This window comes from Mustela nigripes, chromosome 7, assembly GCF_022355385.1.
Source record: "Mustela nigripes isolate SB6536 chromosome 7, MUSNIG.SB6536, whole genome shotgun sequence".
In the NCBI taxonomy this organism is placed as follows: domain Eukaryota; kingdom Metazoa; phylum Chordata; class Mammalia; order Carnivora; family Mustelidae; genus Mustela; species Mustela nigripes.
Genome location: NC_081563.1, coordinates 19,782,685 through 19,806,639, shown reverse-complemented (window position 1 = coordinate 19,806,639; position 23,955 = coordinate 19,782,685). Strand labels below are relative to the sequence as shown.

The 23,955-nt window shown below is 49.6% G+C and overlaps 2 protein-coding genes across 4 annotated transcripts in view; one reads left to right on the top strand and one right to left on the bottom strand.

The window, feature by feature from the left end:
* GAREM2 (GRB2 associated regulator of MAPK1 subtype 2) overlaps positions 1-4,829 on the bottom strand; it is a 14,832-nt gene extending 10,003 nt beyond the window's left edge. Inside the window, exons 1-2 of the mRNA XM_059405281.1 lie at positions 4,630-4,829; positions 1,554-1,694 (exon numbers count right to left, since the gene is read on the bottom strand). Of these exons, the coding sequence (XP_059261264.1) occupies positions 1,554-1,694; positions 4,630-4,741 (253 nt within the window). The 5' untranslated portion in view covers positions 4,742-4,829. The remainder of the gene's footprint in view (positions 1-1,553; positions 1,695-4,629) is intronic.
* Positions 3,952-23,955, top strand: LOC132021200 (uncharacterized). Of its 3 annotated transcripts, XR_009405264.1 has the most exons (8): positions 3,952-4,231; positions 5,583-5,748; positions 6,422-7,783; positions 9,593-9,757; positions 11,270-11,434; positions 11,977-12,813; positions 16,017-16,140; positions 20,416-20,697. XR_009405264.1 is itself a non-coding variant. In XM_059405287.1 (5 exons), the coding sequence occupies exons 2-5, from the start codon at positions 12,416-12,418 to the stop codon at positions 23,270-23,272; spliced, it is 672 nt and encodes a 223-aa protein (XP_059261270.1). In that variant the 5' UTR covers positions 10,838-11,434; positions 11,977-12,415; the 3' UTR covers positions 23,273-23,955. The 3 variants fall into 3 exon arrangements, 1 of the variants encoding a protein (XP_059261270.1); XR_009405265.1 differs by lacking the exons at positions 16,017-16,140; positions 20,416-20,697 and having other exon boundaries at positions 11,977-12,181; positions 12,571-13,308; XM_059405287.1 differs by lacking the exons at positions 3,952-4,231; positions 5,583-5,748; positions 6,422-7,783; positions 9,593-9,757 and adding an exon at positions 23,260-23,955 and having other exon boundaries at positions 10,838-11,434; positions 20,416-20,552.

The following is a 23,955-nucleotide window of genomic DNA, read 5'->3' as shown; positions in this document are numbered from 1 at the left end:
AAGGGGCCTGGCTTCCCCTCCCCCACTGAGCCACCCACTGGAAAGATGCTGATGGAGTTGTGCCTCTCCTGCAGGCCAGCTGTCACCCCATGACCGCACTGTCCACATGCACTCAGAAGCACCAAAAGACATAGGGGAAGGGCTAGAAGCCACCCACACTAGAAGCCTCTTCCCTAGGAGGCTGTGCCTTGGTTTCCCGGATTTTTAATCACACAAATGAAATACGACAGTAAATTCACTCTTCTGATAGTGAGGGCTTTTTCTTATTTTTTTCTCTCAAGAAGACAACCCGGGACCTCTTCCTAGACAGACACCAAAGAGATCCCTAGCAGGGGAAGTTTCTAGCTTCTAAGCAGGCCTTCTCAAGGGCTCAGGACAGAACCCCAGGTCAGAAAGACACTTGAGAGAGTTTTCTCATCTTTTAAATGGGATGTGAGGACTCTGAGGGTTACCAACTTCTCAGGGTCATTGTAAAGAGCAGAAGCCTTTGTCTTAGTCCTAGCTCCCTGGTTCAGAGGAGACCCAGGAAGGGCTGGGGGTGGGGGGCAAGCTCCTGGAGCTCCTGGAGCCTCGTGTGAGTTTAAAACAGAATAAGACTTTCTCACAGGGTGACCGTGAGGATAAAAGGAGGAAATTCTCAGCTCAGTGTCTGGAAGGCAGCCATGGGCTTCACACACAAGATCTGTGAGATCGTGGGCTCCCACAGGGGCGTTGCTGGGAGGGGGCCAGATTCCCATCCTTCCCACCCAGGTGACGACGACCCTGCATTGCCAGGGTGGTGCAAGGAAGCACCAGCCCAGGAGCGAATCTCCCTGGGTTCTAGCCCACACTCTGCTGCCCGCTAGCCAGGTGACCCTGGGCAAGTCACTTCCCTCTTAAACCCTCCGTTTTATCACGTGTAAAATACAAGGGCGATGCTTTCCTTTTCCAGCAGAATCCTTTTCTCAAACAAAATCTGCTAGAGGATATCGATATCATATACATAAAAGACAAAAGTAGTTCATGAGCATAATCTTAATTAAAAGCTTACAATTTTATCACTTATAAAGTCAATCAATGAAAGCAAGGAATTTAACACAAAAATTGGGAAGATCAGGATTACAGTGGCCAGAAGCAGCAGATAATCAGCCCAGGCATCCCTTCGTTTCTGAAGCACATCGGTTACACGCTACTGAGAAGATCCTGGCCACGTTCTCTGCGAGGGTCTGTACAAAAGAGGCTTAATGTGGGCGACTCGTGGTACACACCCCACATCGCTCACTGGGGTTAAGATTTGATTCACAGCAATTTGAGAGTGCGGGTATTTTTTTAATCATAAAATCTATTTTCAAATAAAATGTGCCTCAAAGGTTTGCAACAAGAAAACCAGGACTCCCCAGAACAGTATGAAAACCACTGGACCCTAACCCTCACTGCCCCATTCCAGCCAGGCCCTCGCTCTGCCCTGTGCCAAGCAAAAGGTGATCAGCAACAGCTTCTTCCAAGCCCCATCCCCTTACCCTCCTGCCTCCACCCCCAGTGGCTCTAGGTCATCTGTCCCTGGCTGGGCACACCTGGGTACTGCAGGGGGATGTCAATCTTGGGTCCGATGACGTAGTGGCCCTCCTCCAGAGTATGCGCTGTCACGGTTGTCCACTGGCGGCAGGAGTGAATGAGCAGGATATCTCTCTCACTGACCCCCTCGGCATACTCCCCTGGGAGACAAGGGGTGAAGAGGAAAGAAAGGTAAAGCCAACATCAGGACGGGCAGAGAGAGTAAGGAGACGCACTTCTTCCTGAAGACCCTGACTGGGGACAGCTCCCCATGATCCTGTCTAGGTCAATGCTCAGGGGACAGGCAGTTCGCCAGCTGTGGCCTCAGGGCTATGAGTCATGCCCCGTCTCCCAGGGCCCCCAGCTCCGTCTCCTGACAGGGCCCCAGCAACCAAGTCAGCCATAGCCCTGAGTCCTTTACCAGCTGTCCCAGGTCCAGTGCCGCATGGGGCCCTGGGGAGGGCGGGGAGGTGGGAGGGGCCCCTCCCAGCAGATAAGCCAGCTCTGCCCTCCAGGAGCACTTAGACCTGTGAGGAACTGAGACAACAGGCCACCTTTGATATTGAGTGAGGGCGTCTGGGCACTCCGAGAGGGGAGCAGCAAACTAGCTGGGGGCGGAGTGGGGACTTACAGAGCAGCAGACACTAGAGCTGGCCCACGGGCCCACCAGCAGGATTCTCAACTCAGCCCCCTAGTCGGTCCCCAAGCCAGGTGAGGAGGGCCTTGTTGGAAGCACAGACAGGGCTGAGACAGGGCTGTCTGCTGTGGGGCCCAGCTGAGGGCTGCCCCAGAGCCATACATCACTCGAGTCAGAAGAAGAGCAGGGCTTAGAGGAACAGATTCCTGCCTCTCCCATGGGCAGCCCCTTTTCACCCACTGCCCCAGGAGCCTCCTACACTCAGGGGACCCTCAAAGGAGAGAGAGGAGCATCTCAGATACCTGCCGGCCCCTCTGAGAGAGGCTGTTTCTTGGCTCTCCCCTTGTCAGCCCTTCACCCTCCCAGGCTCTGGAACACAGTGTTGAGGTTGGGGCGGGGGTGGTACTTCGAGGGGGGACCTAGTTCTGGGGAGAGCTGCACTGGGGCAGAGGTGTTGGGAGGGGCCTGGGCCTAGGAGGCTCCAATCCCAGCAACGGTTTCCAGGGGAGCCGGAGGGGCTGGCCCAGCTTCCAGGAGGCCCATGGAGCGGTCTCCTGGCTGCAGCTGGTGGGCAGAGAGGGGGTGGGGGATGCCTTCTTCCCAGCCTTCTCAGACACAACTTACTAAACTGCTGCCACCCAACCAAATGGGAAGTGGTTGATCCTGATGCCAGAAGGCTCCATGATGGGGGGGGGGGGTAGGTGGACGGACGGAGGATGTGTTCAGGTCCTTGGGGGAGAGCCTGGCTCCCATTGTGTTGGTGGGTGTCTGATCCTTCCTCTCCAACCCCTCCCCTCCTGGGGCAGAGAAAGCTCTCCTAAGCCCCAGCTACCCCCACCCCCCTTCCACAGGGACACCGGCCACAGCCACACAGGGCACACACCAGCAGCCATGGGTCATTGTCCCCAACAGTTGAGCCAGTGCAGCCACCTGGCCCGGTGACAGGAGCTCGTCACCCCACTGACACAACTCAGTCCCACAGCACCACGAAGGGGACTTCCCAAATGCATAGACATTCAAGGACCTTTAAGACTTCAAGACACACTTTTGTTCACATAGTCACACTCATGGTGACCACAGCGATAGCCACCACGGTCACAGACACCCAGACCATTCACTCATCCATTTGGTAAGTCCATAATCTTTACTCGGTAGGATGTCTTCCTTCCAGGAGGCTGCAGCCCAGCCTTAGGACAATAAACTATGACAACCAGAGCACAGGACTCAAGTCAAGGGTGCCAGAGGTGTCATGGGAGTCCCAAAGAGGCCTGCCCAGACTGGGGAGCTCAGAAAAGACCCCCAGGAGGGAGTGATGCCAAAGAGGATGTGTGGGAAGTGGCCAGGCAGAACCGAGGGCCCGCTTAGCCCATTCACAGGCAGACACATACAGCCTTGATGCTGACACAGAGGGTCTCGGGATCACGTGCTGACGACCCAGAGAACAAGACTTTGAGCTGCTGAGCACCTCTGTCCAACGGCGATGGCCCCGGTCCCGACGCCGCCACGGAGTGCGCCCAAGAAACACACCGATGCTAACAGTGCCTACCCCTCGCGGCCGCGGGTCGGAGGAGGGGCTGCGGGCCCCTTGGAGAGGAGAGGAGCCTGTGGCCGCGGGCCCCATTAGCATTCAGGGAAGCGAGTGTGCCAACGCGGGCCAAACCCCTATTCTTCTCACACACAAAACCCCCGGCCTGGCTGCCAGCCCCCGCTCCCGCCCCTCCTCCAGCCGAGCAGCTCCCCTTCCTCCAAACGGTCCCCTCATTCCATGCAGCCTCCAGGAGTCCCCTTTTGGGCCCCCACGCACAGTCCCATCAGCGGAGCACCCGGGCCTCTGGGAAGTGGGGCAAGACGTGGGGGAGGGCCGGGGACCCAGGGGCACGCCCGGCGGGAGGGCCAATCATTCGGGTCTCTCCCCGAGGTGGCCTGCCCGCCTGGGGCCGCACACAGCAACTCAGGACACGAAAGGAAGGTGCAAGAAGGGACCCAAGAGGGGCCAAGCAGGGCTGGGGGCGGCGGCGGTGGGAAGACAGACCGAGGCCCAAGGGATGCAGGAGGATAGAGGTGAGAGGCGGGAGACAAAGGGACAGAGGGGGCGCGGCCCGGGCGGGGGGTGGGGGGGTGTCTGAGAGCAGCAGCGAAAAGGATGCACCGACGGGGCGGGCACGGGGCCTCCGCCACGCTTCGGGTTCTATCTGGCCCAGAAAACTCTGTCCCGGCCCGGCCTCAGTGCCTGTCCCGGTTTTCTGTCCCGGTGCCCGTGCGCAGGGCCCAGGAGGCGGAGGACCCTCGGCTCTCGGGTCCCGGGTCTCCAGGGAAGGCGCACCGGGAGCTGCGCAGGACCGGCGCCGGGAGCGGGAGGGCAGGGGCCACATCCTCACGGTTCCTCCCACCCCTCACCTGTCCGTAGAGTCCCCGATTTCCCCGCGGACCCCCGGCCGCCCTTCCCAGCGCCCCGGTACCTGGCCCGAGGCAGGCGAGCGTGGGCAGGCGGCAGCGGCTGACGATGAGGTCGAGCGGGAAGGCGCCCATGCTCCAGCGCAGGCCGGCCAGCCCGGCCGCCAGCTTCTCCATGGCATGGGCGCCCCCGGGACCGCCGTCCCGGGACCCCCGACGGCCAGTCCCGCGCGGCCCGGGCTCGCGAGCCCGCCGCCACCTCCTGGGGCCGCCGCGGCGCTCCCCGCCTGGCCGCCCGGTCCGGGCTGCGGGAGTCACGTGGCAGGCCTCCCCGCGGGGCGCCTGCCCCCGCCCCCCGGCCCTCGCCCCACCCCCCCGGCCCGCGCCCGCCGCCAAGTCCCGCCTCTCCGCCCGGAGGGGGCGCGCCAGCCCCCTTCCCCGGGCGTCCAGGTGACAGCTCAGGACCGAGGACCCAGGCGGGCGCCCGGAACGAACAGGAAGACTCGCGGCGGCATCTCCGGGGCGAGGGGCAGCCTCCTCTATCCCGCCGAGTGCATCTGGACCCCCTTTCCTCTCCGGGAGCCGCGCCTCTCCTCGCCCCCTCGTGCTGCCGCCGCCCGCCCACGCACCCACCCACCCACTCACCCGGTCCTGCTCGGCTTCCCGAAGCTCCTGCCGGAATAGGGCAGCTGCGCTCTCGGCCTCCCTGGCCTCCATCACCTCCAGCTTCACACGACGAGGCCGCCTCGTTAACCCCATTTTACTGATGAGCAGACTGAAGCTTAGAGAGGTCAAGGGGCAGCTCGGCTTGTACCCCGGTTTGACTACAAAACCTACCGCCTTCCCCAGTACTCGCCCCCTGAGCCCCCACTAAGGGGCACTTGCGAGCTCCCAGCGCCCTGTAACCGATTTTCCCGAGTCCCATGGGCCGGGGGGCTCCAGCACACACACAGGGCGCCACGCACACCCTCTCCGCTTCAGGTCTCGCCTTCATGGTCCTTTTTCCCATTCCCTTAAGGGGCTCTTCCGTTTCTGCTGTCGGCGCCTCCTCCTTCCGACCCCACGTGGCTCCAGCGCAGGAGCTCCTCGTGGGAAGCCCTTCCCAGAAGCCGCGGTGTCTTCAGCCGGGCGGCGCTGCGGGAGGACCCCCTTGGCCCTCCGTGTGTCTGCGGTGCCTCCTGCAGGTGAGCAGGAACCCGTGCAGGCACGCCTGCCGAGGGTCTGTGGGCTGCGGAGCAGCAGGCCTTAGCCCCTAGGCGGGTCCTTAAAGGGCTCCACGGACTCTAGTCTTCAACCTCCCAACCCGGGGAGAGCCCCCCACACGTGCATGCAAGCCCTCTCTTCCAGGGGATGAACCTCCCACATCACGTGCCCTGAACCCTGTGAGCGGTGGCAGCGGGGAAGATAACACAACTTCGTAGTGCGAAGAGATTTCAGGTCCCCTGTTCCATCTTTTGCAGAGGACAGCAGGGGCTACTCCAAGAGCAGAAGGGCCCGGCTCCAAAATAGCAAAGCAGGAAAGTGACTGAGAGGCCTGGCCCTCCCGTGCTGAGTCCATAACCAGCCCCACGGCCCCCAGCCCAGCTGAGCCTGTTTCCCCCCCCCCAAAGACCTGAGCAGCTGACCCTTGGGCTTGCTCTTCCTTCAGCGCCCACAGTTGTGACTTGGGGTAACCCAGATGGCCTGTGGGGGTGGGGATGAGTTTTCTCCTGGGGAAGCGGCCAAGAGGAAGGCAGAGCAAAGAGAAAATACATCTAAGGCAGGCATGGAGGGTGGAAGGCGGAAGATGAAGAGGCAGAAAGAAGCCAGCGGCTGAAAGGAGCCTGGCTGAGTCACTTGTCTGTCCCTGCCCGGCAGGCTCTCCTGAGAAGAGTGACCCCATCAGCTGTGATCCAAAGGAGAACACTCTGGAGAGTGAAGAAGGGCCTCCGCAGAGCAATAAGCATAAACCAGACTCTAGGACAGCGGGTGTAAACCAGGACTGGGCCCTGTGGTCACCCTGTCTCAGAAGGACGCCTCTGAGCGAGGTTTCTCTGGCTCGGCAGGGGCTCCCCCCGACTTACCCCAGCTCTAGGCCTCGGTTTCCAGCTCTGGGCCTCCATCCCCGCCGCAGGCCTTCCGTTTCAGCAATCACACCTGCATTCGCTCTTCTTTTACCTTTTACCCCGGCTAAGGAAATCACCTTTCACCTGGTGCCCCAACCTGGAAATCTCCTTAACCCTTACTTAAATCCACCTGGTCCCCAAGTCCTGGCGATTCTGCTTCTGTCATGTGTCCTAGGGAGCCCTTCCCCCTCTCCAGCCCTGCTTGTCCCCGCCTGACTTCAGTTCCTCCTCCAGTCTTCTCTCCCTGACGCCAAAAGCCCCCTCTACAGCTCTGGGTGGGGGTTGAGTCGGGGACCACACAGGTGTGAGACATCAGGCAAAACCACCTAAATAGCTGGACCCACTTCCTAGATGTTGTTGAGTTCCAGAATCTCTCCAGGGCTTTTTAGGGCTTGGCAAACCTCCAGGGACTGGACATAAGTGCCCAGATACAGAGGTCCCTGGATTTGCTTGGGGCTCAGGCGCCACATGGGAAGGAATTCAGTGTCACTTAGAGCCTGAACTTCTTAGAGCTTAGGCAGAAGTTTCTGGAAGATGGCTGGGAGGACAGAGAGCCAGAAAGCACGGTGAGGTGGGAAGACGGGCTGGTAGAAAAAGCTGCTGGATCAGGAATGAGAGAGCCAGGGGGCCTGGGTGGTGTATGAAGCCGTGTCTGAGCTCTCCCCAATGGAGAGTGTGGGGTGGGCTGAGACGGAGAGGCCAGGGCTGCGTCACGGGGATCCCAGCTGCTCTCTGGTGGCTGCAGGTAGAAGGTGACTCCCTGCTGGGTGGAGGGGGGACACGTGAGCCGTCAGTGGTGTGGAGGAGGGGGCGGGGAGGGGCTCATAGCCCTGGCAGAAGCCCACTTTTGGCGCAGCGACAGAGTTTAGTCCAGCAGCCCATGAGTGGGGCAGAGCGGTGAGTGGAGTAGAAAGATGGCCAAAGGGGCCAGCGCTGGCCGGGGCTGTGTGTGAAACAGCCCTGCCCCCCCCCCCCTTCTAGAGGACAGAACCTACTCTGAGTCCATGAGCTTCAGGGGGCCAGAGATCACCAGGATAAGCACCTCTGAGAATTCTAGGAAATACTGTATCCAACGTTTTATTCTAGAAAATTCGAAACGTACATAAAAGCAGAGGTAAGACTCTTATGAATCCTCCATGTAGTTCTGTGCCCCTGCTTACTCCTCTTCTTAATTTTTAAAAAAGGTTTAACCTGGGGCGCCTGGGTAGTTCAGTCGGTTAAACATCTGCTTTCAGTTCAGGTCATGATGCCAGGGTCCTCTGGTCAGGCCTGTGTTGGGCTGACCAGAGAGCCTACGGTGGAGAGCCTACTCCCTGCCCCCCATGCTCTCTCGCTCTCACTCACTCGTGCTCTCTCTCAAATGAATAAAATCTTTGGGGGAAAAGATTTTATTGAGATGTAATTCACATACTGTGCAATTCACCTACTTAAAGTACACAATTCAGGGGCACCTGGGGGGCTCAGCTGGTTAGGTGTCTGCCTTTGACTCAGGTAGTGAGCTGGAGGTCCTGGGATGGAGCCCCGCATCGGGCACCCTGCTCCGTGAGGAACCTGCTTTTCCCTCTGCCTGCTCTGCCTGCCGCTCCCCCTGCTTGTGTTCTTGCTGACAGGAAATGAATAAAATTTTTAAAAATAAAATTCAGGGGGCGCCTGGGTGGCTCAGTGGGTTAAGCCTCTGCCTTAGGCTCAGGTCATGATCTTAGGGTCCTGGGATCAAGCCCCATATCGGGTTCTCTGCTCAGCAGGGAGCCTGCTTCCTTCCCTCTCTCTGCCTGCCTCTCTGCCTACTTGTGATCTCTGTCTGTCAAATAAATAAATAAAATCTAAAAAAAAAAAAGTCAGGATAGCATTTCAAGAATAAATGAACTAAAAAAAAAAAAACAGTCAAAGGGAACATGCTCTAATACTTTTTTAAAGATATCATTTATTTATTTTTACAAGAGAGAAAGAGAAAGCGAGCTTGGCCACGAGAGGAGGTGAGGGGCAGAGGGAAAAACTGACTCCCCACTGAGCAGGGAGCCCTATGGGAGGCTCCATCCCAGGACACCAGGATCATGACCTGAGCAGAAGGCAGATTTAACCGACTAAGCCACCCAGGCATCCTGCCCTAATGTTTAAAGTGTTTGTGTCTGGGTCATGGAATAAGTGATACTGTCTCTAATTTTAAAATATTATCCAAAATTTTATATAGTGAAGAGGCATTTATCTGGTAAGTAGAAGCCAGTTTAAACTTTGCAAATGAGGGAGTAGAACATGATGGAATCTGAGGCCCTGCCTGCCTCCAAGATTCTGCGGTTTGAATATTCTCCAAGCGGTCAGCCCCGCTGCCCAGCAGAGAGGCCTCCCAGCCGGCCAGTCCCCTGCGGGGTGGGTGAAGGCCTGCCTGCTGGGAGAGAGGGTTCTGGGCATAGCAGGGCCTCCAAAGCAGGACACAGCCAGCTTGCTTCTTCACGGGGCACCCAGGGAGATCACCTTCTTGTGCCTCATTCCATCAGTTTTCTTTAATAAAATAAATTCTTTCAAAAAAAAAAAAAAAGACATTCGTTCATTACCTCTTTATTGCAAATTTAGGCATTTATTACTTGCACACAACACACATAACTTTTCGACAATTTATTTGGAATTGTCTGTCTTTTTTTTTTAACGATTTAAAGATTTTATTTATTTATAAAGGCAGAGATCACAAGTAGGCAGAGAGAGAGAGAGGGAGGGAAGCAGTCTCCCCGATAAGGAGAGAGCCCAGTCCCACGACCCTGAGATCATGACCTGAACTGAAGGCAGAGGCTTAACCAGGCCTCTGAGCCCCCCAGGCACCCCAGGAATTATCTTTCATTTCACTCACAATCACTAAGTAATTTCCATGGACATACAGTGTTAACTAACACATAAGAATTTTTTTTCAAAGATTTTATTTATTTATCAGAGAGAATGCGTGCTTGTGCGCACATAAGCAGGCAGAGGCGGAAAGAGAAGCAGGCTCTCTGCCGAGCAAGGAGCCAGACGCAGGACTCAATCCCAGGACCCTGGAATCATGACCTGAGCCAAAGGCAGCAGCTTAACCGACTAAGCCACTCAGGCATCCCAACACGTAAGAATTTAAATAAAAACTTTAAACAAACAGAATATTTGGGACGCCTGGCTGGTTCAGTTGGTAGGGCACATGACTCTTGATCTTGGGTCGTGAGTTCGAGTCCCATGTTCGGTGTAGAGATTACTTTTTTAAAAAATCTTTAAAAAAATAATAAAAATATAGCAGTTCCAATGAGTGACTCCAACCATGCCATCATATTCAAAATTGTGACTGTCCTCAGATGTCTGTCAGCTGGCAATTTTTTTTAAATATTTTATTTATTCATTTGACAGAGAGAGATCACAAGTAGGCTGAGAGGCAGGCAGAGAGAGAGGGGTAAGCAGGCCCCCTGCCTGCTGAGCAGAGTGCCCGAAGTGGGACTGGATTCCAGGACCCAAAGATCATGACCTGAGCTGAAGGCAGACACTTAATGACTGAGCCACCCAGGTGCCCCATCCTAGGAATTTTCTATGCCCATGATCGTGTTGTCTCTATAAAAAAAAAAGACCATTTTATATCATCGTCTTCAATCTGTATTCCTTTTATTTTGTGCCTAACTACACTGGTAAGGACTTCCAGTCCTGTGTTGAATCAGAGAGGTAAAAGCAGACAACTTTGTCTTGTTCCTGATTTTCTAGGAAAGTCTTTCATCTTTTACGACTGAGTAGGATGTTAAATGTGGGGATTTTGTAGGTGACTTTAATTGGGATGAGGAAGTTTGTTCTTATTCCTACCATTTTATTATTTTCAGTTTGTCTCTATTTTTTGTTCCTCTGGTCCTTCCTTTCCTGCATCCTTTTTTTTTTTTTCTTTTAATCTATTTTATTTTTTGTATTTTTTTTTCTTTTTGTAGCTATACTTCTTTCCACGGTGTGTGTGTGGTTGTTCTAGGGATTACATTATTATTCACTCATGTTTTCCCAGTACTGCTTCATACTAAATGTAGGAAAACTTGAAATGTATAAATCCATCTGTCCACTCTCCAATATACTATAGTGTGAGATGGATCCCAACTCCCTATATCTTATTAACCCCAAAGACAGTATTGTCACTTTTTAAAAATATTTTATTTATATATTTGAGAGAGAGCACAAATGGGAGGAGGGGCAGAGAGAGATGGAGAAGTGGGATCCCTGCTCAGCAAGGACCCTGGGATCATGACCTGAGCGGAAGGCAGACGCTTAATGAGCTGAGCCACCCAGGCACCCAGCAGTGTCATCACTTTTACTTTAAAGAGTCATACATATAATAAAATGAAATTAAGAGGAAAATAACAGACCCTTTGCATCTACCCACTGATGGTCTTTATTCCTCTCTGAGGATCTAAGATTCCATCCGGTATGACATCCCTTCAGCCTGTAGAAATTTCTTTAGCAATTATTGTAGTGAGAATCTGCTAGCCGTGAATTTTCTTCTGAGAATGCCTCTTTTACTTATTCTTGAAGGATGTTTTCACTGCATACAGAATTCCTAGTTGTTACCTTTTTCCCAGCATTTAAAGAGATCCTTTTACTTTTTTTTTTTTTTAAGATTGTATTTATTTATTCGAAGGAGAGAGAAAGTGAGAGAGAGAGAGCACGAGAAGGGGAGGGTCAGAGGGAGAAGCAGACTCCCCAATGAGCAGGGTCCCTGACGCAGGACTCAATCCTGGAACTCCAGGATCATAACCTGAACTGAAGGCAGTTGCTTAACCAGGTAAGCCGCCCATGCACCCGAGATCCTTTTACTTTATTTGGTATTTATAGCCCATTCTCTAGGGGCTTACTTTAATGGTTTTTACGTTTGTGTGTGTTAAATACAGAGGTGTTTGTTTTATTTTGTTTTTTTCTGTGTAAAGTTGCTCTGGAGGGATCTTACTCAACTATTACCAGAAGTGGATGTGTCACAACTTTATTTTCCAATTAGACTTTTTCTTTTGAAAAAAGTTAAACCTGTAGGAAAGCTGCAAGAATATTACAACAAACTCCCCTATGTCCTTTCCTGGATTCACCAATATAATATCTATTATTCCTTTTTTTTCTCAACCATTTGAAAGTAAGTTCCAGATATCATGCCGCTTTGCTCATAAATTCTTCAGTGTGTTTTTCCTAAGAACTGGGACATTCTCTTATACAGCTAGAATTCAATCCTTAAATTCAGGAAATTTAATGTTAGTACATACAATTCAGTTCCTATCTAATTTTTATTTTCCCAGTATTGTCCATTATACTTTACAGAGTTTTGTTTTGTTTCCCAAGGTGAATGAATCTAAGATCCAGGACCATGCGTTGTGTTTAGTTGTTACGTCTTTGGTCTCATCTAGAACAGTTTCTCAGCCTTTGTTGAACTTTTAAGAAATTGACAATTCTGAGGACTATGGACCACGTATTTGTTCTGTAAAATGATCAGCTTTGGCTGCTGCATCACTGTCAGGAAGACTCAGCACATCATATTAGGAGACAGGTGATGTCCGTTTGTCCCATTTTTTTGTGATGTCGACAAGGATCACTTGGTTAAGGTAATGTTCGCCAGGTGTCCCCACTGTAAAGGCACTTTTTTCCCCGCTTTGTGATTAATGAAGAATTGGTGGGAAGACGTTTGGCTGGGTCAGCGTCCTATTCCCAGCACACGTGTATCCCATGATAGCATCCATCACGGATTCCTGCCTGAGTGAATTATTACTGTGATGGTTCCCAAATGCTGATTTTCTATGTCTATCCTTTCCACATTTACCAGTCAGCATTCCACTGTAACGAGGCACTTGCCCTCCACCTCCCTTTATCGATTAACAATTCACGAATTCTTCTACGTTCTTCATTTTTTGTGACACACTGTCTTATATTTGACAATAGGAGCACCTTGCAGCTAGTTCTTCTGGTCCACCATCAGGATTCCATAGTTCTTTGGAATCTTTCTAACTTTCTGGAACATTTGGATGTTCCGGGGCCATCCTGCACAGTTCCCGCCCAGCTCAAGAATGGAAGCAGCCATTTCTTCCAGGACTACTGTTTCCTTAGAGTGATTTGTCAGCTGTGCTCCAGGCAGCTCCATCTGTCGAAGTCTGGGGGAGAGATGATCATTAGAGTTGAAAACAAGTAAGAAGCTCGTGTTGTCATCTGGGGTAAATGTGCCCACAATCCTGTCCACCTGCTGCACACCTCTGTGGAGGGAAAGCCATAATCACTGCCCTCTCTGCTGGCAGGCTGCATAGACCAAAGAACAGTCTGGAAGTCTTTCTTACTGCTGATGTTTGGAGCACAATATGGGTACTGTTACCATGTGTTCTTATAAAAAGCTGAGACATGTCGGAAGAGCAGGGAACTCTTGATCTCAGGGTCATGAGTTCGAGCCCCATGTTGGGTGTAGATTACTTGAATAAATATAACTTAAAAAAAAAATTTTTTTAAACTGAGCCGTTCATAAGGACATTTAAAAACTGAGTTCCAGGGCGCCTAGGTGGCTCAGTGGATTAAGCCTTCGGCTCAGGTCGTGATCTCAAGGTCCTGGGATCCAGCCCCGCATCAGGCTCTCTGCTCAGTGGGGAGCCTATTTCTCCCTCTCTCTCTGCCTGCCTCTCTGCCTACTTGTGATCGCTGTCTGTCAAATAAATAATAAAAATAAAATCTCTAAAAAAAAAAAAACTGAGTTCCATGTGTTGACTCTCAGTCCTCATTCAAATCAGGGTATAACACTGTGATAGTTTCATTTTTATATGTCCTCGACAAGTAAGAAGAGTTCACATAAGATTTCCCTTCTTATTTCTGTGGTGTGAATTATGGGATCGCTTAGAACACAAGATCTAAAAGAACCACAATATGATTGGCTTTTGTAATTTACCAAATATAGCTTGTTATTGCAAAAGAAAATGTGGAGGGGTAACCCGCTGGCTCAGTTGGTAGAGCATGTGACTCTTGATCTCAGGGTCATGAGTTCAAGCCCCACAGTGGACACAGAGCTCACTGAAAAAATAAATAAATAAAAAGAAAATGTGGAAAGGAGCCTTTTCAAGGCAATTTCTTGGCATGTTTCTATTTTATCATAAAAAGAGAGTACTGTAAGGATAAAAAGGAATGGAGGCCTAATCCTTATCTATAGGTTGTTCCTGAAATGCTCCTTCCTAAAAATAAATAACTCATGAAATATTTGCTTCAGGAAACTAGAACTTTAAGTTTTGCTCAATAGTGTTGGGCACAGTACATCAAACCATACCTCTTATGTTTTTTTTTTTAAGATATTATTTATTTATTATTTCTTTATCAGAGAGAGAGAGAGAGAGTGCACAAGCAGGAGAGCAGCAGGCAGAGGGAGAAGTGTAGGCTCCCCACCGAGCAGGGAGCCTTTCGTGGGACTCCATCCCAGGACCCCAGAATCATGACCCGAGCTGAAGGTAGAGGCTTAACCGAGTAAGCCACCCAGGCATCCCAAATTGTATATTTTTTAAGTGAACATGTTTTATTTTTAACTAAATAATACATGCTTATCCAAAACTGTTTTGACTCTATAAGTAGTATTTTAAGCTTAGAAAAGTCAAAAACGATCAACATGTTTCATTATTTTCCTTATCACCTATTTTTTTATTTTATAAAATTTCTTCTAATTAAATGTCACCCTCACTAAGACTTTCCTTTTTTTAAGTAAGCTCTTCACGCGGCATGGGGCTTGAACTTGCGGCCTCGAGTCCGCCTGTCTACCAACTGAGCCAGCCAAGGGTCCCCCAACTAAGGCGTTCTTGAATCTGAAGCTTCATTATTCTTTTCATCTCTTGTTTTTCAATGTTTTTACTTTCTCAACATGACAAGTTTCAGAATCCTTTACAAATGACTCTACTCAAATTGTTTTCTAAAAGAGAGATTTTTGTGCTACTTGCCTTTCATACCATCCAGAACCACATTTGCCTGAATAGACATTTTGGATGGGCTCGGTCTCATCTGGACCCAAGTGACAGCAAAGGAGGAAGCGAAACTGTAGAAATTGTCCAACATCTTTTGTGTGAATCGAGTTGATTTGCTGAGAATCTAACAGCTTTGCCTTTGTCTGCTGAGACAGACTGTCCAATAATTCCAGTGAAATTCCCATCTGAGCAATAAGACAACTAGATCGATGGGAGAGAACAGGGAGCCAGAAATAGACATATACAAATAGAGTCAGCTGATCTCTGACAAAAGAGCAGAGGCAATCAATGGTGAAAGAAAGAAGTCTTTTCAACAAATGGTGCTGGAACAACGGGACAGCCACGAAAAGAAGAAAGGGGGCGGGGGAGGAGTCTAGGGGGCACCTGGCTGGCTCAGTTGGTGGAGCATGTGACTCTTGATCTTGGGGTTGTAGGTTCCAGCCCCACTTGGGGTATAGACATTGCTTTAAAAAAAATAAAATCTTAAAAAAAAAAAAGCACATCTAGACACAGACCTTATATCTTTCACAAAAATTAATTCAAAATGAATTATAGATCTAAATGCAAAATACAGGGGCGCCTGGGTGGCTCAGTGGGTTAAGCCGCTGCCTTCGGCTCAGGTCATGATCTCAGGGTCCTGGGATCGAGTCCCGCGTCGGGCTCTCTGCTCGGCGGGGAGCCTGCTTCCTCCTCTCTCTCTCTCTATGCCTGCCTCTCTGCCTACTTGTGATCTCTCTCTGTCAAATAAATAAATAAAATCTTTAAAAAAAATAAATAAATGCAAAATACAAAAATATTTTAACACAGGAGCAAACATAAATGACCTGGAGCTGATGACTTTTTAGATGCTACACCAAAAGCACCATTCATGAAAGAAAAATTGGACTTCAGTAAAATTACAAAGATCTGCTCTACCAATCTGAGCAGAAGACCGGAGCCTGGGCAATATTTTTGGCTACCACAGAGCGTCAGCTTCCTTCTCCAGATTTAACTCTTGACATTTTGCAAATTTTTTAAAAATATTTTATTTATTTGACAGAGAGAGGTCACAAGCAGGCAGAGAGGCAGGCAGAGAGAGGGGGAAGCAGGCTACCCGCCAAGCAGAGAGCCCAATGTGGGGCTCGATCCCAGGACCCTGAGAGCAGGACCTGAGTCAAAGGCAGAAGTCAACCCCCTGAGCCACCCAGGTGCCCCTAACTCTTGACATTTTGAAGAAGGTAACAAATTCTAGGAGCTAATATATTGGCTTATATCTGAATCAGGACAGGAAAAGGAGAGCTTCCCCATTTCTGTAGGAAATGAAATTATTCCCATCACAAAAAAAGCACAACATGGTTGATGCTTTTTTATCCAGGGAAGCCAACCACAAGTTGACCCTTTCCCCTGTTCTGCTCCTATTTGCACCAGGCTTCTCACCAGCTGGCAGCAGGGATGGAAGGCAACCACTGAGAGACCTGAGCTTCCTGATCTAGTCAAGCCAAGAAGTTTCCAGAACTTATGGGAGAGCTCCCGCCCGGTCACCTACCTCTTGGTAAGTTGAATTGATCCTCAATGTCATGTTCCTGGCCTCACAAGTAGATTCGATGCAGAAACTCAAAACTCACTGGGAAACCACTGGCTGTTACATGGATCATGAGAATTTCAAGATTTTTAGCAAATTACATATTTCAACTTATTTGTAAGTGGACTTCTACTGAGGAAAGCATTTAATTTACTACGGAACCACTGACAAAACTAAAAATGATATAATGCTATTGTTAAAAACTATGGTAACAAAAATTGTAATACATAACATAACATTTATCGTTTTAAAGAATTTTACCATTTTGTTTTTGGGGCATCTATGTGGCTCAGTCGGTTAAGCCTCTGCCTTCGCTCAGGTCATGATCCCAGGGTCCTGGGATGGAGCCCCGCATCAGGCTCCCTGCTCAGGGTGGAGTCTGCTTCTCCCTCTCCTCCTTCCCCACCATCTCCCAGCCGCACTCCCATTCCCACTCCCACTTATGTTCTATCTCTATTTCTCTCAAATAAATAAATACAATCTTAAAACATTTTTTTGGTTTTTAAGTAATACCCAATGTTTGTTTCAAACTCACAACCCTGAGATCAAGAGTCACACACTCCACTGAGTCAGCCAGGCACCCCTAAAATTTACCATTTTATTTATTTATTTTTTAAGATTTTATTTATTTATTTGACAGAGATCACAAGTAGGTGGGGTGGCGGGGGGGAAGCAGGCTCCCTGTTGAGCAGGGAGCCCGATGTGGGGCTTGATCCCAGGACCCCGGGATCATGACCTGAGCCAAAGGCAGAGGCTTTAATCCACTGAGCCACCCAGGTGCCCCTAAAATTTACCATTTTAAAGTGTACAATTCAGTGATATTTAGTACATTCACAACATTGTGTAACCATCACCATTATCTAATTCCAGAACATTTTCATCACCCCAAGAGGAAACTCCACACCCATTAAGCAGTCACTCCCCAGGCCCTCTCTTCCCCAGCCCTGGCAACGAGGAGTCTACTTTGGGTCTCCAGGATTTTTCTATTCTGAACGTATCATACGAATGAATCATACACTATGTGATCTTCTGTGTCTGGCTTCATTCACTTACCGCAGCGTTTTACCAGTGTTTTCTAGGTCGATCCCTTTTGTAGCCTGTGTCAACACTTCATTTTCCAGGTTGAATAATATTCCAGTGTTAGGGGCACCTGGGTGGCTCAGTGGGTTAAAGCCTCTGGCTTCGGCTCAGGTCATGATCCCAGGGTCCTGGGATCAAGCTCCGCATCGGGCTCTCTGCTCAGTGAGGAGCCTGCTTCCCGCTCTCTCTCTGCCTGCCTCTCTGCCTACTTGTGATCTCTGTCTGTCAAATAAATAAATAAAATCTTTTAAAAATAATAATAATATTATTCCAGTGTATAGACATACCACATTTAGTTCATCCATTCTTCAGTTGACAGACATTGGGTTGTTTCTACTTTTTGGCTATCGTGGGCAGAGCTTCCTTGGCCATTCCTGTACACATTTTTTGTTTGAACACCTGTCTTCAATTAGTTTGGTTACATACTGAGGAGCGGATTTGCTGGGTCCTGTGGTAATTCTGTGTTCAGCAGCCACAAAACTGGGTTTCCACGGTGGCTGCACCATTTGACATTCCCACCAGCAGTGGACGTGGGTTCCAGTTTCTGCACCTAACCGACGCTTGTCTTGCGGTAGGTTTTTTGTGTTTGTTTGGTTTTTTCTTGTTTTTCTTATAACCATTCTAATGGGTATGAAGTGGTATCTCATTGTAATTTTGAAAAGAGAAGGTTTTTTTTAAAGATTTTATTTATTTATTTGAGTGAGAGAGGGAGAGAGAGAGAGAGAACAAGCCAGGGCAGGGAGAAGAGAGAGGAGGAGAGAGGGAGAAGCAGACTCCCCCTGAGCAGGGAGCCCAATGTGGGAATGGACCCCATGACCCTGAGATCATGACCTGAGCCAAAGGCAGATGCTTAACAGACTGAGCCACCCAGGTGCCCCCAAAAAATGCTTTTTATGATTTCGACCTTTTTAAATTTATTGAGAATTGTTTAATATATATAATGCTATTTTACAAATAACACGAGTCTGTTCTATTTGCTTTTTAAAAATATTTATTTATTTATTTATTTGACAGACAGAGATCACAAGGAGGCAGAGAGGCAGACAGAGAGAGAGAGAGAGAGGAGGAAGCAGGCTCCCCGCTGAGCAAAGAGCCTGATGCGGGGCTCGATCCCAGGACCCTGGGATCATGACCTGAGCCGAAGGCAGAGGCTTTAACCCACTGAGCCACCCAGGCACCCCTCTATTTGCTTTTTTATGTGAATACTTATTATTACAATATTTTGGGAAATTAAATATTAATAAAAATCAGTTTTGAAAAAAAGGAATTGTAAACTAATCAATTGTATAAATTTACTTCTGTGTGATACCAACTCCCATTTTGATAATATCATAGTATATACACTTCTTATATTATTTCGTAAGGTACTACTTTATTTTCACTATAAATATCAAGGAGTGAACATAGCCCTCATTAGGGCATGGACTTCAGAGGGAGGTAAATACCCAGATCTAGGAGTGTGACCCACCCGGGACTGAGCTTAAGTTTTCCTGCCTGCTAGCTGTGTGATCATGGTAAGTTACATAACTTTGTTGAGCTTGTATTCATTTATTTATGAGCCAAAAGGGGACAAGAACACATAAGTCAAGGAGTATGTCTCCTAAGTCAATATTAGTTGAAGTCAGATAATAAAAGGTGGGTTTGCAGAGCAAAGAATTCTGCTGATTGGGTCTAGCCCTTTCTGGCGGGGAGACAAGCATCTCTGGGGACACCAATCCCTCCATGACCTTGAGAAAAATGCCTCCAGAATATCTGTTCTGCTTTTCCGGTTCCTCACTGAGAAGTTCCCAGCAGGAAGCAGGAGCAAGAGATGGGATTCATGCATTCAGCAGACACGGAGCACCCTCTGTGTACACGGGCCCTTCTTACGTGCCAGAGACACAGCAGCAAATAGGACAGCAGAGCCCCTGTCCACGCAGAGCTTCTATCCCAGACGGGAGCAGGCAATCAACTACTGAACACGTAGATTTTAATATGGCAGTTGGTGGGAAGCACTGGAGGAAAAAAAGAAAGCAAGGGGAAAGGATAGGGAATCCAGGGCAGGGCTGGCATAGCTCCTATCTTACGTAGAGCAGCCCGAGGGGGCCTGGATGATAAGGGGACATCGGGGCAGAGACCAGAAGGCAGCGGCAGTGTGAGGGGTTCTGACAGATGAAGGATGCGTCTTTCAAACAGAAGGAACAGCGAACGCAGATGTCCTAAGACAGACTGTGGCTTGTTAGACAAGTGCTCTGAGCACTGAGTTCTGAGCCTCTCCGACACTCAGAGGTCAGGAAGATGAAGACGAACCAGGAAGACTGAGGAGGATGAGCGAGGGAGGCGGCACGGGGTGTCCTGGACGCCGCGAGAAGGAGGTGTTTCAGGAAGGAGGGAGACTGAGTCGACATCTCAAGAATTAGTGGCCACTCCAACCTTGGCAAGAGCACTCCTGATGGGGGTGGAAGGGATGATGCTCCAAGAAAGTTCTAGAAGGGCTGAAGCCCAGGATACACAGCAGCTCTTTTCGGGGACTTTTGCAGAAACCCGAGCAGAGAGATGGTGGGGGGGGGGGGTTGGAGGGGGCTGTGGAGCCCGCCATACTCTTGCTAAGTATTAGAGATATTTCCACTTGCTTCAAGTTGTGTCCCTACTCGCGTGTGAAACACTGTGCCCGCAGGAGAAAGTTAGCTCCCCTGCGCTAAATGATCTGGAGCCACTTCTCTAGGAAACATTTTCTGAGTTCCCCAGTCAGTTTTCTCAACACGGAACATTTGCCCCCAAGTAACAGCTTCCTCTTGAATTACAGCAGCTAGTTGCAAAGGGGAAATTTCCGGAGCTGGGAATTCTGCACCGCAGCTTTCTGCCTCTTACCCAGTGTGAGAAGTAATCACAGCCTGGACACGGAGGTCTAAGGTCACCACACGCCCGCACTTGGTTCTGCTAGTTCTCAAGTAAAAGCAGAGGCTCCAGGAGAAAATGGAAAGGGCACTGGTGGGGAAGAGACAATGACCCCCTCTCCCCCAGTGATCATCAGCTGTGTGACCGCAAGCATGTCACAGGGCATCTCTGGGCCTAAGTTAAAGCCCTGCCACCAGATCTCTAAGTGCCCTACTTGTCCCTCAGACTGTCCTTGCTTTCTTATAATTTGGCTATGCATTTTTAATTATGTTTATCCTCTCTTTCTAGGTGTCTGCATGGGAAGGGGAGCTGATCGGCTTGCTTGCCTGGCTAAAAGCGGAAGGCTGGACTAAGTCACTTTCATGCATTCTCTCGCTCGCTCTTTTAACAGTATTGACTGGGTCCCTACCCTGTGCCAAGAACAGGTAGGCCCTGGGGGAACCTGGGGCACATGAGGCATACTGTATCCCTGCCTTCAGAGATCCTGCTGCCTAGCTTTCCACAGTCCTTTAGCTGTGTGACACACCCACCATTTAGATGGGGACCATGTCCCCTGGTTCTGCTGGAGGCTTTTTTCTTTTTTCTTTTTAAATTTTTATTTTAAAGATTTTATTTATTTGACAGAAATCACAAGTAGGCAGAGAGGCAGGCAGAGAGAGGGGGGGAGGCAGGCTCCCTGCCAAGCAGAAAGCCTGAAGTGGGGCTCGATCCCAGGACCCCGATATCATGACCTGAGCCGAAGGCAGAGGCTTTAACCCACTGAGCCACCCAGGCACCCCTCTGCTGGAGGTTTTTTGCTTCCAGGGCTGGCTGCACAGCCCCCAGGCCTGCTTTCCTGGGACTCAGGGCTCTGTTTCTCTGCATACCTTTTCATTGTGCTCAGAATGTCCTCTAACGGGGGCGCCGGAAGGCTCTTTCAGTTAAGCGTCTGCCTTCAGCTCAGGTCATGATCCCAGGATCCTGGGATTGAGTCCCACATGTGGCTCTTTGCTCAGGGGGGAACCTGCTTTTCCCTCTGCCTCTGCCTGCGGCTCCCCTTGCTTGTGCTCGTTCTCTGACAAATAAATAAAATCTTATTAAAAAAAAAAAAAAGAGGGTTAAAGCCTCTGCCTTTGGTTCAGGTCATGATCTCAGGGTCCTGGGATCGAGTCCTGCAACAGGATCTCTGCTCGGCGGGGAGCCTGCTTCCTCCTCTCTCTCTCTGCCTGCCTCTCTGCCTATTTGTGATCTCTGTCTGTCAAATCAACAAATAAAATCTTAAAAAAAAGGGGGCGCCTGGGTGGCTCAGTGGGTTAAGCCGCTGCCTCCAGCTCAGGTCATGATCTCAGGGTCCTGGGATCGAGTCCCGCATCGGGCTCTCTGCTCAATGGGGAGCCTGCTTCCCTCTCTCTCTCTCTCTCTGCCTGCCTCTCCGTCTACTTGTGATTTCTCTCTGTCAAAAAAAAAAAAAATCTTAAAAAAAAAAAAAAAAAAAGAATGTCCTCTATAGATTCCTGAGAAGGTGAGCAAGGGAAGAAAAAATTTACCCCTTTTCCATACCTGAAGACATCATTTCCTATTTGCCAGAAAGTTGAGTGAGTCGAGAACTCTCCCAGAACTTCCCTTCCGTTCAGAATTTGGACACGATTGCTCCATTGCTTCCTAAGTCTCCACATTATTCAGGAAAATTTCTATCATTCAGGTTCTCAATTCTTTGCAGGTGACCTATTTCTCACTCCTGGGTGCTTTTTTCTTTTTTCTCTTAATCTTTTCTTTTATTCTTGGGGTTCTGAAATGCTCTGATGACATTACTTGGTGCAGTAATTTTTCATTCTTCCGGGCTAGGCCCTTTCGATCTGGAGACTAATATCCCTCAGTTCTGGGCAGATTTCTTGTCTTCTCTCTCCCGACAATCACTTTCTTTCTTTCTTTTTTTTTAAGATTTTTTTTTTTTTTTAATTTGACAGAGACAGTGAGAGAGGGAACACAAGCAGGGATGCTGGAGAGAGAGATCCAGGCTTCCCACCGAGAGCAGGGAGTCTGATGCGGGGCTCAATCCCAGGACCCTAGGATTGTGACCTTAACCATCTGAGCCACCCAGGTGCCCCGCGACAATCACTTTCTATCTGTCTTCCTCTTTCTTTTTCTGGACTTCCAATTAATCAGATTTTGGCTTTTGGATTGGCCCTCTGAACTCCCTACCACTCATCTTTTCCATGCGCCCCCCACCACACACACTCTCTCTGCTGGTTTGTGTGTTTTATTTCTAGAAGATTCCCTCACTTTCACCTTCTTTTTTTAAAACTTTTTTTTTTTTAAGATTTTATTTATTTATTTGACAGACAGAGAATACAAGTAGGCAGAGAGGCAGGCAGAGAGAGAGGAGGAAGCAGGCTCCCCGCCGAGCAGAGAGCCCGATGTGGGGCTCGATCCCAGGACTCTGCGACCATGACCGGAGCCGAAAGCAGAGGCTTTAACCCACTGAGCCACCAGGCGCCCCTCACTTTCACCTTCTAATTCTTCTCTTGATTCTTTTATTTCAGTTGACTCTTTTTATTTTAATAAATTCTATCTCATTTTTTTATAGCATTCAATTTAAAAAAATTTTTTAAAGATTCTATTTATTTGACAGAGAGAGACATCATGAGCTGGGAGAAGGGCAGAAGGGGAGGGAGAGGCAGACTCCCCACTGAGCAGGGAGCCCGACAAAGGGCTCCGTCCCAGGAGCCCAGGATCATGACCTGAGCTGGAGGCAGACGTTTACCCGACTGAGCCACCCAGGCGCACCTCTTTTTACTTAAGTGACCTCTACCCCCACTCCTGGCATGGAACTTAGCCCCGAGATCAAGAGTTGCACGCTCTACCGACTGAGCCAGCCAGATGCCCCTGCATCGTGTTCTTGCTTTATGGATTCAATATCATGTCCTACCCAAGTATATACTTTACATTACATTCATTCATTACAGTGGGTTTGAGGTTTCTCTTTGGTTTTTGCAGTTTTTAAATTTCCTTTTCTTGTTTCTTTGTTAGCTGTTTTCTTCTTTTACGTCACCACACAGATCTGGGTATCTGATTAAAGGCAGGTATCTGAACAGTCTGGGTATCACGTATGTGCTTTTTTACTGTCTACGTTTCTCCTGTTTGATTTCACAGAGGTTTTAGGTAGATTTGGAAACTTGACACTTGTGCGTCTGACTTGGTGACTAGAAACCTTCAGCACGGCACCATCCACAGGGAGCTGAACTTTTAGTTGGTGTACCTCCAAGGGACACGGTTGGTCGCTCTTTTCTCTTGAGCCAGGTTTTCCAGAGACCTTCCTAATCTTCTGCCTGGGTCCCTACATCTGGAGGCCAAAACCGGGGGAAGGGAGGGGAGAAGGCGGAGAGAATCTGAGGAACCCATCATTCAAGAAGCGGCCGTTCACTGAACCCGCTGCTGTGGACCCCGTGCCTCACCCCACCTTTCCCTCCAGCTGCCTGGTGCCGTTGAGTGTGGAGCCCCTCTTGTTCCATTTCTGCAGCTCCTAAACCTTCAGGAGGGGTGGCAGTACCTCCTGGCTACGAGAGATGATCAGGTACACCCGGGGCACCCAGGATCTCTTACAGAGACTTCCTACTGGTCCCACGTTTGTCTACTCTCTCACACCTGCCATCTCAGTGGTACCTGGTGGCCCTACATCCTGGAACTCTTGGATTCAGGGCAAACCTGCTCACTTCTTATAGGCGCTCCTCTTGGAAAACGGTGAGCTTGTAACTTCCACTCTAGGAGATTCCCCTCCAGCTGTTGCCCATCTCCCGTTTTTAGAAGACTTAGGTTCAGTATTTGCATTAATAAATCTTTTAATTCTCA

Excerpts from the sequence above, each read along its gene's own strand:
- LOC132021200 (XM_059405287.1), top strand. The coding sequence starts at position 12,416 with ATGCTGATTTTCTATGTCTATCCTTTCCACATTTACCAGTCAGCATTC. Across the intron at positions 12,814-16,016 it reads ATCATTAGAGTTGAAAACAA|GCTTCTCACCAGCTGGCAGC; the intron begins GTAAGAAGCTCG and ends TATTTGCACCAG. Across the intron at positions 16,141-20,415 it reads GCCCGGTCACCTACCTCTTG|GTGTCTGCATGGGAAGGGGA; the intron begins GTAAGTTGAATT and ends CTCTCTTTCTAG.